Source organism: Scardinius erythrophthalmus (genome assembly GCF_964197995.2).
Source record: "Scardinius erythrophthalmus genome assembly, chromosome: 7".
NCBI classification, from domain to species: Eukaryota; Metazoa; Chordata; class Actinopteri; order Cypriniformes; family Leuciscidae; genus Scardinius; species Scardinius erythrophthalmus.
Window position 1 is genome coordinate 36928284 of NC_138227.1, and position 20066 is coordinate 36948349.

The 20066-nt window shown below is 38.4% G+C and overlaps 1 protein-coding gene across 2 annotated transcripts in view; it reads right to left on the bottom strand.

Moving 5' to 3' along the window:
* The window catches only part of atm (ATM serine/threonine kinase), a 77645-nt gene that overhangs the window by 21135 nt on the left and 36444 nt on the right, over positions 1 to 20066 (bottom strand). For both annotated transcript variants that reach the window (XR_014030395.1, XM_081369709.1), the window contains exons 31-45: positions 18976 to 19108; positions 18759 to 18854; positions 18016 to 18187; positions 17291 to 17432; positions 15140 to 15316; positions 14848 to 15025; positions 14625 to 14736; positions 13822 to 13980; positions 13625 to 13733; positions 12953 to 13041; positions 6504 to 6606; positions 6268 to 6416; positions 4498 to 4602; positions 1642 to 1761; positions 220 to 454 (exon numbers count right to left, since the gene is read on the bottom strand). Coding sequence is in view for 1 of the 2 variants with exons in the window: in XM_081369709.1 (XP_081225835.1) it covers positions 220 to 454; positions 1642 to 1761; positions 4498 to 4602; positions 6268 to 6416; positions 6504 to 6606; positions 12953 to 13041; positions 13625 to 13733; positions 13822 to 13980; positions 14625 to 14736; positions 14848 to 15025; positions 15140 to 15316; positions 17291 to 17432; positions 18016 to 18187; positions 18759 to 18854; positions 18976 to 19108 (2079 nt within the window). In the remaining variant the exon portion in view is untranslated. The remainder of the gene's footprint in view (positions 1 to 219; positions 455 to 1641; positions 1762 to 4497; positions 4603 to 6267; positions 6417 to 6503; positions 6607 to 12952; positions 13042 to 13624; positions 13734 to 13821; positions 13981 to 14624; positions 14737 to 14847; positions 15026 to 15139; positions 15317 to 17290; positions 17433 to 18015; positions 18188 to 18758; positions 18855 to 18975; positions 19109 to 20066) is intronic.

The window sequence follows — 20066 nt, forward strand, 5'->3', positions numbered from 1 at the left end:
GTATCGTCACAAAATGTAAACTATATTATTGCCCAGACCTGCTAAATGTGACTTTAAGGCATTAAGATGTTATAGCATTAACATCATGATTTTTTGTTTAAAACAATGTGTATTGTGAAAAATGCTATACAAATTCATTTGACATGTTCATATGATAATATAATGCACTACACCAATGACACATGAGTCTGGCTAACTGACACACAGACACAGACAGACCTGTGTGTTTCCTGCAGAACGAGCCAGCTTGCACAGCTCCATCAGGTGGGAGGAATAGGCAGAAAGCAGGTATTTCTTCTTCTCTGGGTCCGTCTCTGAGGAAATCAGTGTTTCCTGTACAGAGGAGCGCAAGGCTAAGACGGGCTCCACCAGACTGAAGTCACTGTCGCTTAGGAGATCCGAGTGCTGTCGCCACTTCCTGTAGACTTCATTGAGGCTGGAGTCAGTTACAGGCCTGGCAAGAACAGAAACATACTATATATTAATATACAGTCATATACACTCATTTCTTGTATTTGGATCTATAATCAAAAAAAAAAAAATAGAGTAATCACTTATTTTACCTTTTTTAAGGTAAAAATAATTAAATGACAGTAATTAGTTACTTAATCATGCATTACACCCAACACTGCAGCTGTGTATTTGTGATATCATGTTATTTTTTTAACATTAAGGGTCAAAGCACTTCCAGATCTCACAAAAAGGAGTAAAGTTCTTGCATGAGGTTGCTTTAAATAAAATAAAAAACTGCATCTGCTTTGTAAAAGTGATTTTTAAAGAGTGTTTATGTCTATATAAAAAACTAAAACGATCCGTTTGCATTTCCATTCATATCAATAAGACTCAATACTTCTTTTATTGATCCCTGAGGGGAAATTAAAGTGTTAACAGAAAGAACAAGACACAAAACAAAATAAACAATACAATCAATACTCACAATAACTCAAGAATATTTATCATTACAGAGTACCATGCAAAGAGCTAATTATCATAGTAAACTCAAAAACACCTACACTTACACACAGACGCTCTTATATTGCATTAGGCCTATAACTTAACCGCCAAACATATGCCGCTCATGTTCTTAGTTCAAGCCAAAAAATAGTTTTATAGTTTTTGTTAATGATAATGATAATAACCCTGTGCAGAAGTATATCAGACACTCAGTTCTTGCTCAGTTCTGCTGGCAAGCTGATCACTTGAACCTAACATCACATGTGACTAACGACTACACACACATGAAAATCAGGGCTGTGCTGATTGGCTGAGGAACATTTACTAGCCATTAAACTGCCATGTCATCATAAAATCATATTTTTAAGTGACTGTCAATGAGAAAGATGCTCTTTGCACCCAGATAGTTCAGTCACAAAAGCTACATAGCACAAATTTGACCTTGACTTGATAGAAACGTATACAATAACATTTAGAATCTATGAAAATTTGACTCTAAAGTTCTTAGATTCCTCAAGAAAAAAATCAAATGATACTCAATTATCATATCAAATCTTGAAACCTTGAAATTTTTTCTTGAGGAATCTAAGAACTGTAGAGTCAAATTGTAAGTGTAGAACCCTGCAATAGTGCTTCAGGGAACAGTGCTTTTGCTTCTATGACTGTCAGATGCGAGTGTAACGTGACCTGGAGAAAAGCTCCTCGACGCCCCGCAGCTCGCTGATCCTCTGCAGGTTACAGAGAGCGGGATACAGTGAAGACACGGCCTCCAGACTCCCACGACACAACTCCTCCACCTCATGACCTCTGGCAGAACAGGCAAACACACACAGGTCACATGGATGATGCCTCGTGGACAGGATCTATATTCGTAAGTGTTACTCAAGTCATAAAGTGAGGACAACAAGTATCCACAAAACCATCCTTATTTTACCAGTGTAGAGGCCCATTCTCACCAAGAATGCTAACTATAGAGATAACTATAACGATAACTACATTAGCATCCACACCAATGCATAATATCGCTGTTTATTATAAGAGTGCGCTGCAGCTTTGTCATCTGCCACTTTAAACGCTTAAACATTGTAGAGTCAGATGGGATGAAAAGTTGAAAGTTACAGACTATTATCTAGTAATGTGCATTGTTATGTGCAGTCGTGAAAACTTTGTATAAACTGCAATCTATTCTTTTAACCAAAGACTTTGAGACTTGTTACACATTCTTGTATTTCCACACGTTGGATTATATTGAAAGGGATACTCCACTTTTTTTGGAAATAGGCTCGTTTTCCAACTCCCCCAGAGTTAAACAGTTGAGTTTTACCATTTTTGAATCCATTCAGCCGAACTCTGGGTCTGGCAGTACCACTTTTAGCATAGCTTAGTAATGATATGACGCAGCGCCTGAAAATAGTCCCCAGCTCGGTAGACTATAGGGTCGACTATTTCCAGGCGCTGCGTCATATCATTACGCCTGCTGCACTCATATTACGGCAGCAAAGTTTCTTGATTATTACGCAGGAATGAGAGTATAGTTCCTAGCCATATCAACCTAGAAAATCGCAACTTTATATTTTCCGTCGGTCTAAGTGCACGATGTAACTACAGAAGAGTCAAGTTTTAAATAGGAAAAATATCGAAACTCTTTGGTCATTTTTTGGAGAGAGATGCTAATGGTCTTGTCCGATTCAATGATCGGCTGAATGGATTCGAAAACGGTAAAACAACGGGAGTTGTAAAATGAGCCTTTTTCCAAAAAAGTGGAGTATCCCTTTAAGCATTAGTTGTATGGCTTCAGTATGTCCAAAATGCTGCAGCAAGACTTTTAACTAATACCAGGAAAAGCGATTATATAACACCAGTGTTGATAACTCTTCACTGGCTACCTGTAATATACAAAATACAATACAAGGTTTTATTGTTTGTCTACAAAGCACTGCATGATCAGGCTCCAAAGTATTGAATTTACGTACAGCACTTTGGTCTATTTTTTTTTGTGGTTTTGAAAGTGCTTGATAAATAAATTTTGAGTCGAGTTGAGAATATTACTACTTCATATAGACCTTATGTTGTCCCGCCTCTTTCCAGCGCTGCGCTCGTTGTCTTTTGACTTCCGGTCTGTATTTTCACAGTGATCTTGCGTATTTATGAATGAACGGCTCGTTTTAAAATCTTCCCGGTCTAGTGACATTTGTTAAGTCATCTGCTTTAAACATTACAATCCTCATGATAACTTTCATTAACTTTACATTAAGTAAATCCACTTCAAAAGCTAATTACTCCTGGACAGCAATGCCATTGAAATATACAGAGCGATCGCAAAAATGGAAGTTCAAAGACAATATTCTAAAGATGGCGGCGCCCTCGTTTCTCTGGCGCATAAGGTCTATAAGGTCACCATGATTTTACAAAGCAAGACATGTTCCTGGGCTGGGTCAACATGTTTTGTTGATCCTGGAACAAAATTCCTGTCCAAAATTTGAATCCCAACCATAACCCTACCTCTAAACTAGGGCTGCACAATATATCGGAATTATCGAAATATCGCAAATGTATATATCGCAATGGCTTGCAATAACTCGGGTCAAGAACAGAAGACGAAGAAAATCTTTCACTGCTCTTGGCTGAATAACTTTTGTAGTTTTAATAAGAATCAGAATATATATTTAATTCATACTGTGAAAACTAAAACTACTGATTATTCAATTTCTGTTGTTAAATAAACCTTATGTTAACCTGAACCCCTAAACCCCGTGGTTTACACTGATGTTAAAAGAACACTTCTTACGCTACAGTAAAACACTGCTGTTCACTTTCAGAAGTTTTAGGGATATTATCTTGTCACAAAAAGAATGTGAAACACGCATGTAGGTTATATAATTTTAAAGGTATTTTAAAGATAATTTAAGTTCATTTTACACACTTTAAGCATTATCGTCTCGCATATCGAATATCGCATTATTTAATGAGTCATCGCATTTCGCATTTTTCTTCAATATCGTGCAGCCCTACTCTAAACCTAACCCTACCCATAACATTTATCTAAAATCAGAGGGAAATGATAGTGAATAACACTGATGTAGAAGCACCTAACCCTGGTTGTAAGCCTAAACTAGACACAAAGTGTAAACTTGTCCCTCAAATCTGATTGGTTGATTGAAATGTTGTTCCAGGATCTACAATGATGTTGATCTAGGAACATGTTGCACTTGGGTGAAATTAGGTTTCACCTTCCTATACGCAGAGTAATCATTCTGTACTGTACGCATTAGCCACCTACCTTCTAAAAGAGGGCAATAATCGCGGTTAAATCAAATAATAGATATTTAATAATCGCGGTTAAATCAAATAATAGATATTTAATAATCGCGGTTAAATCAAATAATAGATATTTAATAATTGCGACAGGCCTTGTTTTCGTTATAATTGTGGTGTGGATGTCCCTATTGTCATTGAATTAGAACGATTATATTAACTTTATAGTTATTGTTATAGTTATCGTCCTTGGTGTGAACAGGGCTTAACACAGTGTAAACTGGTTACCTGGCGTAGTTGAGGGTTTGCTCAAATAAGGACAGTTCTCTATCTCTCAAAGCTTGGAGGGCATTGAACAAGGACTCGTTGATGCCAGGCTTCAGCTTCTCATTTCTGAAAAAAAGAGAGAGAGGGTAGAGTACAACTGAAAAAAACCTTCACTACAGTTGAAAGTAATGATTATAATTCTGTTCCATGGTTAAGGCGGCGTACACTGCGTGAGTTCGGACACACGTTACGAGTCAGTTAACCTGATAATCTCGTCAAAACAGCTGGTACACGGCACGACTGTATTACAGGGTGAGCCGGCGGCGATCACATGAGCGTCAGATAGAAATAAAAAACGAGTGTGAAAATTACGCATCTGCAGAGAAAGACGCAGCCATTCCTTTCAACAAAAACAACTAGAGAGTGTATTTGTGTGTGTCAGTGTGTGTAGGGATCTATAATAATATTCATGGATCTAGCCCAGGGGTAGTCAATTCAAGTTCCAAGAGGTCCGGTCTCTATATTTCCTTCCCAGCGGAGGTCTGGACAATACTTTTTTGGAACAGTTATACATTTTCATCGAGGCACTAAAAAAAATAACCTAAACACTCAAAATAGTCATCAAAGATTAGAATTTTGGGCCCATAGAGCCAAAACAGTCAAGTCAAGTCAAGTGTATTTGTATAGCGCTTTTCACAATACAGATTGTATCAAAGCAGCTTCACAGTATTAAATTAAAATAATACAACAAGGTTTGTTTCTAGTGGAATTTATTTAACAGTAATTTTTTACAAAAAATGTATCCAAAAAAGTAAATATTTCTACCAACTGGATATGAATATAAAAAGGTTAGGTCAGATGTTTTAATGGGCTATTTTAATTTATTTTACATTTAGACACCTACATGTATATGGCACATAGAGGGCCTTGGGACTGAGAAAACATACAGGCGGTTCAGGTTTACCTCTTAAGAAAAGTATGAACCATTGTTATATCTTGCTCAAAGCAATAACCTAAAAAACAACTAAAAACAAACAATGTACAAAATCTAATAATCAAAACTCTCATCATGAGGACAAAACAAAGTTTTAATTTAAAAGTTTTTTTGTCTTTCCTTGCCATCTCTAAATAATTTTCCAAATTATATTATGAAATGCTCTTCATATGCTGATTAATAATTCTAAATGTATGAAAAACCGTCTAAAGATGAACTGGTTTAGTTAAACCATCAGAATCAGCTGAATGACAGATCAAAATAATTGTATTAGCAATTCTCATTTCTCATTTTCTGCAGTGTTTTAGCAAAAGTATCTATTTTGCTGCTCACCATGTTTCTGCTACTGTCGTTAACCGTGTCCTCTGCAGCCATTAATGTGGCGCTTTACGTTTAAAGCGAGGGAGAGAGAGAGACACGCACGAAGGGAAAGGGCTTGAATGAAGCACTTTGGCTCTAGATAAACATATTATAGATATAGCTCTGTTGTTTTGCTCACTTCAATCTGTAGAAACAGTAAAATGGAATAATTATGTCCCGCGGTCCCGCTGATCTAGCCTATGTGACGTGGTTGTGTATGATTTGGCAATAGGGGACAGCCTATACACTGGTCAAAATCGTCCGACACATTTTTGAAACATATTTGAAAATTATTGGGAGGTCGGGAGGTGCTTGTCTCGTTATTCCTCTCACACAATGCCAGCCGCGACCATACTTGCATCAGCAACTTCCTCCGAGAGAAAAGACAGCAAACTTGTGTTCGCCCGGCTTTAAAGAGCGTTGATCCAAACACACACCTCTCAGGCAGGTCACAGTCCCACTGTGTGCTTCTCCAGGCGGCCTGAAAGCGCAGCTCTCGGAGTTCAGGACTCCACTCCACCCCCTCTCTCTCCAGCCCGTGGAGATACGTGCGCAGAATGCCACACAAACCAAAGTTCTGCAGACCCTGAGAGAGACACACACTGACCGCTGTTACCCAGAGACCACCACTTTAAATCGCATCCTCATAATTTGGCAGAAGCTTCAACCGTACCTCTACTATGCCGATCTGTCGAGTGACCTCTGGGAGGTTGGAGTGAAGGTCATACGAAACCAAAGCCTTTTCCCACATGGCCTCATGTTCATACGTCCGAATTCTGGAGACCACACACACACACACACACACACACAAAGAAAACATCAACACCTTTAAATTTAGATCTTAATTAGTAAGAAAGTAAAAATAGCTACAGGGTAACACTACAATGAGGACCATTAATTAACATTAAAGGTGCTCTAAGCGATGCCGGGAGTCGTAACTTCTTGTTGACATTCGAATTGTTGTCAAACAAAACGGAGGCTAGCTAGACCCTCCCTCCTCCTCATCCCGTCTCCTCCCTCCTCCCCCCTCCGCTCACTTAAGTCAAAGTAGTCACTACAAAGTTAAGTTTTACTGATACTTCATTCAAAGTGTAATGTCACCAAGTTAGATAATTGCTTTTATATATTGCAGAACAGAATGCAGAAAAAGAGAAACATTATCTTAAAATCGTCTCGCCACCTGAGGTTATAACTATAGCTCCCATACAAGGACGCAATAATAGCAAGATAACGTTAGCTTCGCGTTTCCCAGTGAGCATAAACAATGGCGGCGTCGTAAACAAATTTAGTCAAAGTTGTCAATAGCCTAAATGAACATTCAAATTCATAACAAACAGTGAATGAAAACGATCATTCACACAAATTGTCGCCCTACTGTGAATTTACAATAGAGATTGATCGCTAGCTGCTAGAAACATATATGTTGTGTATTCACCGTTCTAGCTAATTACATCCTTGTGTTGGTTTGGCGAACATGAACGTCAGTTTAGAAAGAAAGATGGATTTACCTGTTCTGCAAAAACAGAGCAACTGAATGTCGGATTGGAAGCCCTTCTGCCGGCGGAGTTCTCGCCACCTTTCTAAGGTATTTCCGATGTAAATTCGGTACTTCGCGCGTTCCATATCCTTGTCCCTCTTCTTTGCAATTTGTTCATCGGAACGTCGTCTCTTTGGTCGTGTGTCGGCCATAATTCAAACTTCCCTCTTCTGCTTCTCTCTCCTCCACACCCCCTTCATGTGTACGCGCACTAACCCCCCAAACCCCACCCTCAAATACTTCTTGTCGGTGATTGGCTGGAGCACTGTTTGTTGTGTTTCGTGGTGCGGGTGAGCCCAGTTTGTTTTTGTTGCCGTTTGTGGAGCCTGTGGTGTCTACAGAGACCGCGTTTTTTTACAGTGTGTTCAGGGGATAGGCAGCTAGCGGATAGTGAGGAGATGTTTGCTGGATGTGACAAAAAATGTTTTGGCCTAAAAAACGCGTGGCATCGCTTAGAGCACCTTTAACAAAACATTATTATGTTTGTTAAAAAAAAAACGGTAACACTTTACAATAAGGTTCAGTTATTAAACATTAGTTCATGTATTAACTAACATAAACTAACCATGAGCAATACATTTGTTACTGTTTTTGCTCGTCTTTGTTAACGTTAATTAATAAAAATGCAGCTGCTCATTGTTTGTTCATGTTCGCTAGTGCGCTAACTAATGTTAACAAGATTTTAATATAGTATTAGTAAATGTTGAAATTAACAAAGATTAACAAATGCTGTGTAAGTGCAGTTCATTATTTGTTAATGTTAACTAATGTAGTTAACTAATGTTAAATGATGTATGGAAGTAAAATAATGTCAAATGTTTTTGAAACAAAAAGCCTGTTGAATTGCACTACTTGAAAAAAATAGGCATTGCATTAACCATGCTTGCATTTTAATGCATTGTATTTTTAGGGCTTGCATTTTTATGGGCTGAAATTCAACATGGTTGAATATTTAAGCTGTGAATATTTCAATTAAAAACATTTCAAACACATTTTCATTATTAAAAATTCAATAATCCATATTCACCTTTCATATTTCACTTCCAAAATATTCAAACTGTTTAAAAATACAACCTATAATATTCAACAGGCAATTTTCGGTCCATTTTATTTCGCTTTGCAAAATTCGCTTCCACAAATTCAGTGGTTCAAATTCGACAGTAAATTCAACGGAACTGCAGGAAAAGCAATAGATTACCGAGATACTCTTCATCTGCTGTTAGTCAACCTCACCAGCAGGTGGTGCAAAAGCGCTTGTTGTTGACGAAGACAGAGCAACAGTTAGAGCAAGCCATTCATTCATAAAACTCATTTAACAGCAGTGCAAGTGTATTTGTGATTATTATGACGGCGGTTTTATGTTAAATTCAGTGTCTTCACGGTTACTTTCCCTGTGTAGCCTACAATCTTTCTCTACCGTGAACAAGATTATAATGTTATTCCCCGATGCGGATATACAGATCCAATATTACATTTTTGAGGTTGACATATATTTCTCTTGGTTGTTTAGTTGCCTTAACTTTATATTGTGGCGATGTGCTGCATGCAAGCTATTAGGGTTTCCCTCGATACTCAAGGATTCCCCAGCTGGACATATAAAACGCTTAACGAATAGCTTAATGGACTAATTACAGTGATATAAAAGACCAAACTCGCAGGCAAGCAGATTGACTCAGAATAACGCGCAAAGTCTAATGCTGAGCGTTTCCCCAGTGATAGACTGGCATTGACGTTGGACATTCGCACATTTAGGGACCGTCTCTAAAGTGTATACTACTTTGGTATACACGTTTCTAACTTCTATAGCATTTGAATAGAACGACTTACAGTCATAAAACCAACTGTAAAGTGTTCATGTAGTGTCAGGCATAATGCACACCCTTTGGATTTTTGATATTTATTCAAATAAATTAAAGTTTGCTATTGAAGTTAGAAATGTGTATGCCAATGTTTTATGCAACTTTTGAGACGGTCCCTAAATGTGCGACTGTCCAATGTCAAGCCAATTTTACATTTATTAGGCTACATTTAGTCATTTATTTATTTAGCAGACGCTTTTATCCAAAGCGATTTACAGTTAAACTAACAATAGGAGGACAACAATATGCAAGTGCTATGACTCTTCCCAGTTTAAGCTAATGCAATACACGTATAGGCATAGCCTATACTATATATATATATATATATATATATATATATATATATATATATATATATATATATATATATATATATATATATACACTGTAGAGAGAGAGAGAGAGAGAGAGAGAGAGAGAGAGAGAGAGAGAGAAAAGAGAAGAGAAAGTGTTAGTATTGATCAAGTGTTGATTTTATGCCAGTATATCACGAAACGCTCAGCATGAAACTTTGCGCGTTATGTTCATATTCTTAGTCCATCGAGCCTATATAGTAGCCTATAGCCTACATCCCCAATAAGGTGCGAGTTTGGTCTTTTATATCACTGTATTAGTCCATAAACTACGTTAAGCGTTTTGTCCCGACAGAAGGGGAATCCTCGAGTGCGAGGTATTGAGGGAAACCGATTATAATCCTGTTCATGTAGAGAAAGCTAATGACATGTAGGCTACACAGGGAAAGTAACAATGAAGTTATTGAATGAAACATAAACACAGCTTTTGTGTCTTTATCATCTTTTCCGCAGATATACTGACACAGCTCATTTTCATTTTATGAATGAATGGCTTGCTCTAACTGTTGCTCTGTCTTCGTCAACAACAAGCGCTTTTGCACCTCCTGCTGGTGAGGTTGACTAACAGCAGATGGAGAGTATTTCGGTAATCTAATGCTTTTCCTGCAGTTCCGTTGAATTTACTGTCGAATTTGAACCACTGAATTTGTGGAAGCGAATTTTGCAAAGCGAAATAAAATGGACCGAAAATTGCCTGTTGAATATTATAGGTTGTATTTTTAAACAGTTTGAATATTTTGGAGGTGAAATATGAAAGGTGAATATGGATTATTGAATTTTTAATAATGAAAATGTGTTTGAAATGTTTTTAATTGAAATATTCACAGCTTAAATATTCAACCATGTTGAATTTCAGCCCATAAAAATGCAAGCCCTAAAAAATACAATGCATTAAAATGCAAGCATGGTTAAAGGAGACATATCATGCTTTTAAATTGTTCCTTTTTTCATATAAATCATACATTTGTAGTCTATATAAAGCGGAACTGCAATGCTTGGGTCTGAATTCCTCATTATTATAGCTCCACAAGCCCCCTTTCTACCCCTTTTCTGACGTGCGTCTGAGATCAACTCGTTTTGGTGTGGTCTCTTTAAATACAATTGAGACACTTCATACCCCGCCCCCTCTCCAGGATGTAGAGGTTCAACTCCACCCCGTTCGGCCATTTTTGTAGTCTGATAGCAGAGATAGGATTATCTAGCGGCACATAAACTTTTTATTCACACGTTATTAACAAAATGTCAACAACGGAAGACTTATCCAGCCAGCCTTACATGTTGCCGGAGCGAGATAAAAATGAAGACGACGAACCTGCAGAACAACGTCTTCATATGGATGTATCGCAATGGTGTGTTACTGTATTTACACATGAAACTTTGGTCTTCCGACCTTTTACCACCGTGTCGATTTATTTTGATTAGTATGTGCGAGGGAGAGAGAGCAAGACAGCGTCTAGTTTGGAGACGGTGATGTCTTGTTTACACTTTTGCCTCTCTGAAGAGAGAGAGTGAGCGCGCGTGCGCGCGCGACCGGGTCTCTCTCTCTGCTCGTTCTTTCAGTCAAACATGCGCCACAAGCGCGGCAGTTCATCTACATTAGACGGTGTAATGAAGCGTGTGGGTTACTACATCCAACAACCGAACATTTTAACTTACCCTCTCGTAACTTCTGCATCCTTTAGCTTGGACTACAAAATTGCAGCGAGAAATAATAATGGCGGATTGCTCGAAGTGTTGGGCCGGGAGTCAATATCCTTATTTGGATATTTACACATGAAACTTTGGTCTTCCGACCTTTTACCACCGTGTCGATTTATTTTGATTAGTATGTGCGAGGGAGAGAGAGCAAGACAGCGTCTAGTTTGGAGACGGTGATGTCTTGTTTACACTTTTGCCTCTCTGAAGAGAGAGAGTGATGCAAGCCCTAAAAAATACTGTGACGTTATAGTTCAAAAAACGTCATAGATAACAGAAAAATCGGAACAGGTTGAAAAATATGACCAAAACAGAATATAAAGATATCAACGAAGCACCTGAAGAGAATAATTTCATCTTTTCTGTACTTCTAAACACTCCAAATATACAACAAAATGCATTTAAGGGCTAAAAAAGTGCATTTAGCATGATATGTCCCCTTTAATGCAATGCCTATTTTTTTTCAAGTAGTGCAATTCAACAGGCTTTTTGTTTCAAAAACATTTGACATTATTTTACTTCCATACTGATGAACCTTATTGTAAAGTGTTACCAAAAAAAGTACTGTTAAACTACAATTTATGAAAAAACATTTAATAAATTTCATGCATTTATGAAATGAAAAACTAGCGGAATGAATTTGTGTAAATTGTTTGTAAAGTTGTTTTGATTTATATTTTTGGATTCATGAAAGTGTCTGTATTTTCAATTGGTGGATTTTTTTTTTTTTACGTGAACAAAATCATCTGAAAGCTTAGTTTGTCTTTTAGGCAAACTGACACTGCATTTAACATAATAATATACAGTATAATGACCAATTTAATTGATTATCCAATAAGTTAAATTTAATAAACAATTTAACTTATAAATAAACAATTACAATTACAAAAACAATTTAACTTTAATAAACAAAAATTACTGAAAACAGCCGCACTGTCTGGCTTTCTTTTTATTATAGATACTATGGTAGTACTTTATTTTACAGTCCTGTTCCACATGAACATACTATATTTATTATAGTTATTACAATAACTGGGTCATAACTAGGTTCTAAATCTGAACCTTAACCTAACCTTAACCCATGTAGTTACCTTATATGAACCAGTACTTTCTTAGGTAAATACACTGTAAGTACACATAAGTGCATGTACTGTAAAATAAAGTGCAACCAATACTATTATTCTGATCACCAGTAGAATTTTTGTGCAAGCTTTAATTGAATTATTTTTGTAAGGCATATGGCCTTATTTATTATATTTATATTTATGCAATATACTGGAGCCAAACCTGAGAAGGAAGTCCAGAAGATCCCACAGCAATCCTGCAGTAATTATGGGTGGTGATTATGCTAATTTGAATGAGCGCGTAAAAGTGCCCTATTTACGAATAATTGGAATTCATTACCGTTCACACGTTTAACTATCAAATCTACATAACATAAATAAAAATAGGTTAATGAAGCATTTGTGAACCCAAAGGAGTTTTGGGAAGGTCCATTGCTTTGCACAAATTACTCTGAATTTACTTCATTTGAATATATTTATTTGTTAATTCATATATGTATTCCTCATTCATTCTTAAATGAGGCCCATTGTGCATACAGTGTATATTCATATTTACATTTCTTAAAACAGCTGGGTTTATTTAAAAGATCATCTGTTGTGTTGAAAAGTCTCACCTAGTCAGAGGACTGATTAACTTCCCCCCTCCACATCCATACAGGCTGTCAGGTTCTCCAATGCACCTGTACACTTCAATCAGAAGATCCTGACACAGACCAATCAAAGTCTTACTGAACATCCCAGTGTTTTCTGCATTATAATCAGTGAAGGAGAGTGTGTGAGCGGTGCAGAGAAGTGGAGTTACAGTGGCTACGTTTACATGCAACCAGATAATCCGTTAGTAACGGGGTTGACGGCTCAATCGGACTGCAAAGCCTTCGTGTAAAACACCTTAAGCGATCTGAATGAAATTTCAATCGGATTGAAAGGGGTGGTTTATTCCTTTTCTAATCCGATCGAGAGGACATGTAAACACTTGATCGGATTGAAAACGGAAACTGAAATGACTGCGCATGTGCGATGACGTTGAAATAGCGTAATGACGTAAGACGCGCTGAACGAGCTGTTCATCCTGTTGAATAAAGTGTCATGTAAATGAGTGTCCCGTCATTCTAAAATTCTCCTTTCACTTCATCCACGTTCGGATTCATCAATCGGAATGAATTCAGTCCGATTGAAACAAAAGTTGTGCATGTAAACGTAGCCAGTGAGGAGTGGAGTTGAAGCGCAGTGATGAAATGGCTGTCGCTCCACTTCGCTTCCAGGCTCTGATACCCATCATCACCCACCTGGAGACTGATGCCAGAGTCTTCTAAACTCTTCTCATTCACGCTGCTGATGGACAGAGTCTGGCTGCTCTCATCAAACGTGATCCGTCTCGACACTCGAGACTGTAAGCTGAGACGAACACATGCCATTGGTCACTACACGGCTCTTCAAACAACAACAACCGTGAATAAGCAAGTCAGAGTGTCACTTGCAGTACCTTTGGCTCTGCTCCATGTTGGATCTGATCTTGTCCATGTAGATCTCAGAGTACAGGAGAGCGGTGAAATGGGCCGAACACACCTGGGCGGCTCCAGCCACCTCCAGGTAATTCAGATCCAGCCAGAAATTAGAGTCACACACCGTCCCATATTCATTACTTTAAAAAAAATACAAAATGTTACAGTTTAAATCACAATTCCTGCACTTTACAATGTAGCAATGTACTTTAAATGAATAGTTCACTTAAAATTGTTAATTGTCAGCATTTACTCTCCCTCAACCTGTACGAGTTTCTTTCTTCTGTTGAACACAAAAGAGAATATTTTGAAGAATGTCTGTAAGCAGACAGTTGATGGACCCCATTGACTTACATAGTAGGAAAAAGGCAAATAGTACATCGTACATCATTGACTTACATAGTAGGTCCATCAACTGTCTGGTTACCAACATTTTTCAAAATATCTTCTTTTGGTTCAGCAGAAGAAAGAAACTCATACAGGTTTGGAACAACTTGAGGGAGAGTAAATGATGAGAATTTTTTAATTTTTAAGTGAACTATTTCTTTAACTATTTAACCAGGTCTCATTACAAATGCTCAACAAAGCAGCTTTCTGTGGATCAGCACGGGCGCAATTGCTTGACTAATTTGAACATGAGCAAAATCTCTCGAGCAGCAATCAATGTTACCGCCCCTAGGGGCAGTAGGGGTGCATGCATATTCAAAACATCAAAATAAGAGCATTAATAATAATTATATACTTTGGCCACACAGAATTTGATAGAAATGAAACTTTTTCCAACCTTCCAGGTGCCACTGGGCGGCTCTGTTGTCTGAGATAGTCTATGACTGCCAGCATGCTGCGGAGTGAGGTTTTGTCTATCCTGCTCTGGTTGGCAACATCAATAATGTTCCCTGTTAAAACAGAAAAAGCACTTGCACAGAATAGAGAATCTCTAATAAGGTAGCACTGCAGCAGAGTGAGTTGTAATTGTCATATTAATGAAGACTAACAGGGTTTTGCACCTGAATCGGATAGCATGGGGGTGGTGGGGCGGCTGGTGGGGGTGGAGGGTCTGCGGTACTGACTGAAGAAACTCTGGATGTGTGAGGATAACAGCTGCCTCCAGGAACCATCCACATCTCCCAGGAGGATATCATGAACAAAGAGCGGCAGCATCCTCTGACAAAAATCGGTGTTCACCTACAGCAATAAAGAAGTTGCTTTCCGTTTACACTAAAGCTTTTGGGTCAGACAAACACACATCAGCATTATACACTGGATCACCAAAATACAGCAACTTTTTCATCAGTGTACCTCGCATAAAGGTCTGGTGAGAAGCAGAGCTTCATTTCGGACCCCTCCACTGTCTAACAGGGCCATACACAGGTTCTTCAACCAGTCCTTGTGTCCACCAGGTGTCACTAGCCACAGGTCAGAGCTGTCCAGCCTGTCTCTGGACTCTGAGCTCACTTCCATGGTCATGATGGGCTCCTGTACAAAAGAGCAGATAAGTCCTATAAGGTGTGGACCGTAGTATGGGTTACTTTTATTACTGCAGGTATTATTTTAGTTGTCATTTAAAGGTTTATTTATTAAAATATCTATTCACTAGGGGTGTAACGATACCCTCATGTCACGATTCGATACATATCACGATACTGAACTCACAATAAGATATTATTGCGATACTCAAGACTTATGGTAAAAGGTTAACAAAAAAAGTACTGTTGATTCAAATGCTAAATTTGGTTTTGCATTGTGTGTAAATGAATAGGCTTGGACTTGGGTGCTGGAAACCCAACGCACAGGACAATAGAGACACCAGAATAACAATATTCATGATTCTGAAGCTGAAAATACTGAATTATTTCAGACAAATATGCTTGCGCTCTTTCACTGACTAGATATATTTAAAATAATGTAGGCCACCTTTTACTGGTAACATAAGACATTTGGCATTATCAAAACCCAAAAATATTCCCCCATTGCATTGTTATACATTATATATAGCAGTTGAATGTAGTGCTGACACTAAAACTCTGAAAACTTGAATTTTTCACACACAGTAATTTTCATTTTGGGTGAACTATACACAATACATATGTTCACTATCCACAATAGTTTGTTTGTAGACTGTTGCATTTTTGTATTGCGATATATTGTGACACGATATATTGTTACACCCCTACTATTCAATCATTTGTTTATTAAAGTACCTTTATTACGCTTTTTCGGATATTACCTTTCATGCAGTGTGTAATATAGCTGTTTGTGAATGTAAAAAATCTGCAAAGTTTCAAAGATTATTTTCTCCTAAAAGAAAGAGCCGATTCTGAACTGACTGAAACAAGTCATCAGTAAAGCCAGTCTCATTTCCTGCTCGAACGTGTGTGGATTTGTCACAAATTTGCATGATGCCAGTCTATGGTCTTTCATTGGTGGCCCTCAAACAATGTCTACTTCGACCCTCAAACACTGTAGTTGTAGCTGAGGCCTGGAAGAGTTTGATTCATGCTGACGACATGTCGAGAAGACGCTGTTTTATGCGCTGTGAATGCAAATTCACATTTCACGCAATTCCAAATGAGGATGAGGAATCGGGCTCGAATTGATACGGTAAAACTGATGCCATCATTACTGTTCATATCACTCTGTATCAAGTGCTAAGGAAGATCCGGAGCTGAAATTATAAAAGATATTATAATGCCAATCAGAGCAGAGCAGACCAATCACAACAGACTGAGTCATCTGACCAATCAGAGCAGAGTAGACCAATCACAACAGACTGAGTCATCTGACCAATCAGAGCAGAGTAGACCAATCAGAACAGAATGGGCCATCTGACCAATCAGAGCAGAGTAGACCAATCACAACAGACTGAGTCATCTGACCAATCAGAGCAGAGTAGACCATTCACAACAGACTGAGTCATCTGACCAATCAGAGCAGAGTAGACCAATCACAACAGACTGAGTCATCTGACCAATCAGAGCAGAGTAGACCAATCACAACAGAATGGGCCATCTGACCAATCAGAGCAGAGCAGACCAATCACAACAGACTGAGTCATCTGACCAATCAGAGCAGAGTAGACCAATCACAACAGAATGGGCCATCTGACCAATCAGAGCAGAGTAGACCAATCACAACAGACTGGGCCATCTGACCAATCAGAGCAGAGGAAAGGAAGGGTTTATTGAGACTGAATTTGACTTGATCAAACTATGTCAGGCGAGGTGATGCTGTAACGTATTATCAGAAAATTAAAACTTTTTTTATTTTATTATTTTTTACCTTGGATGCATGTAAACCTATTGCAGGATACCTTTAAAACAAAATAAGTTACTTGTAGAATAATAGAGGTACTTTAATGGTTCAGCAATTCACAAATATTCAACGTGCAGTTGGGATCAAGTGTCCATAAAAAGGGTTTCATGTCGACATATGCAGATGTGAGACACTTGCCCGTCTCTTGGCAGAGCGGAAGGGGTTCAGGTATGCCAGCAAAGGGTCCCTTTTACTTTTATACATCTCTCCGAAATCAAGCCCAGACTGTGTGGCCAAGATGTCCTTTAAACACACACCAGCAGCCTGACGCACCGTAATACTGAAATAAAAGAGAGAACTGTGATGTAAGTGATGCAGGCACATTCAAAATAAATACTATCAGAAAGCAAACACTAGAAATTGTTTCGTGTGAATTTGATCCAAGAACAGTGTGAAAGTCAGGGATGCACCGATATGAAAATTTTGTCCGATAGGATAATTCTTTATATTTGAAAGGCGATAACCGATCTATTGGCCAATAAATCTAAATCCAAATTTTTATATAATTTTTGAGAGCCTGATTACAAAAACAAAAGTCTCACCATGACAAGTCATGTCCCAAGCACACAATTATAATGTTCTCATTATAATTTTATGTAGCCGATATGACAGACTTGCACTGCACTGTATTTTCCTTTTTCAAAGTGTTTCCAATCATATTTCAAGCAATTCAAAACCATCATGGCGAACAGTGTTCATCTGAAGGAAATAATCCATTATTTATCGGCTTTAACTTTCTTATCGAGCCGATAACAATAACATTACAAATGAACATATTCCGCCCGATACCGATATGGTGGCCGATATATCGTGCATCCCAAGTGAAAGTGTAAGATCTGCTAAAGGAAGTAGTAATGAAGTGCCTGTGATGTGTGAGTGCATTGTCCATGCAGTTCAGGATGATGAAGATCCACTGAAGAGGAACATCTTGGAACATATGGGCTGCTCTAGCATACAGCTGGTCTTTCCCATGATGCAACGCAATGGATGACAGGTCAACAGGCCCAAGTTCTCCCAGGCACCGACCAACAGCCTCTGAGGAGTAAATGATCAAAACGAACACGACTTTATTCAACTTTTCTTCTGTGTGGGCCTCTGAGTGAGTTCACGTAGTGTAACAGCGCAGCGCTTCTGGGCCAGCATCACACACATGGACCAGCGTCTGCCAATAATGAGCCTACGTGCTGACGTACAACCCAGAAGCGCTGCGCTGTTACACTACGTGAACTCACTCAGAGGCCCACACAGAAGAAAATGAAGAGTTAAATAAAGTCATGTTTGTTTTTGCGCACAAAAAGTCTTCTCTTCGCTTGATAAACTTAAGGTTGAGCCACTGTAGTCACTTGGACAATTTTAAACATTGTCTTTACTAACTTTTCTGGGCCGGCAAGTTTCAATAACAGAGAAGCCTATGGAGGAGTGAGACAGCTCTCAGATTTCATCAAAAATATCTTAATTTGTGTTCTGAAGATGAACGAAACTCTTATGGGGTTGGAACAACATGAGGGTGAGTAATTACTGAAAGAATTTTAATTTTTGGGTGAACTAACCCTTTAAGTAATTTCAATGGGGTCTTTATGTGTATGACAACAGAGAAAGCACTTACTCAAGATGTCTCCTCCACCAGGGTGGTTAGCTGCGATTTTGCAGAGCTGAAGGAGGTTAAGAACCAGCTTCACCAGAATGCAGCTGGCAGGATCGGCTAAACACATATCAGATATAAACATGAGCATTATAAAGACAGTGCTAGTAGAGTTAAATATATAAAGAGCTATAGCACCTTTATCTGACGGTAGCATAAAGAATTATAATGTGATTCTGACCATGGCATTCTTTCAAGAGTTGTCCTATCTGCTGTTTGTGGCTGTGAAGTTGCCTTTTCAGATCTTTCAATCCCTCCAAACGTGCCAGGGGCAAAGAATCGCAAGACGTAACAGACAGAAAATGCTCGATTTCCTGCAATAGACAGAAAAATAGAAGGAACAGGCACATAAAACAATGTTTAATAAGAGCATAATTACATAATAAGAACACATTGTCAATGTTAAGCCGTATCCCATATCAACTGTGATTAGGATCATCAACCAATTATGAATTACTTAATTTCAAATTCATTCAAAATCAACTTCTCCAATTTAAATTTAGTTCATTATAATCCCACAACACAACATGTAGATATATTTAGACATGTTAAAGGTGCAGTAAGTGATTTCTGAGAAACACTGTTGACATTTGAAATCAACCCAAACAAACAAGAGCATATACAAGCAAGAGTTTGTTGCACAGCAGCTCCAGACAAACCATGACACTCCAAACTGTCCTGTTACTATAGCTAACATTACAACAACAGCATATAATGGTTCTGTGAAACAGCAAAACCAATGTTAAGTAGATTGTGTTTAACACACAAAAGAGTGATTATCAGTTCAACACACAGAGTTATAGAAATTCTACTTGATTTAAAAAAATACGCGCTGGTGTCGGATAAGTATCGGTATCGGTCGATACTCAGAATTTTTGGTATCGGATTGGATCGATTCTGAAAAAATGGTATCGGTACATTACTAGTCCTAAAGCTCTTGCCTGATCATAACCGTTGTTTTCCCAGTGATATTCCTCTGACCTTTTCTCTTTTGTAATGTCACTCAGTCATCTCTCTTTCTACAGTCATTCTTCAAACCCCCCCCCCCCTTTTTTTGAGTAGGAAGCCCCCTACTTCTGATTGGCTCATTCACTCCCCTCTCCCATCGTGAGTGGACACGACCCCTGCTGCTGATTGGCTCCCCCATCCCCCATCATGAGTGGACACGCCCCCTACTGCTGATTGGCTACAAGGGTGCTGTGCTGCTTGGCCAAATCCACTTTCAACAGCATTTCTCAGGAATCACTTACTGCACCTTTAATGTTAAACAAT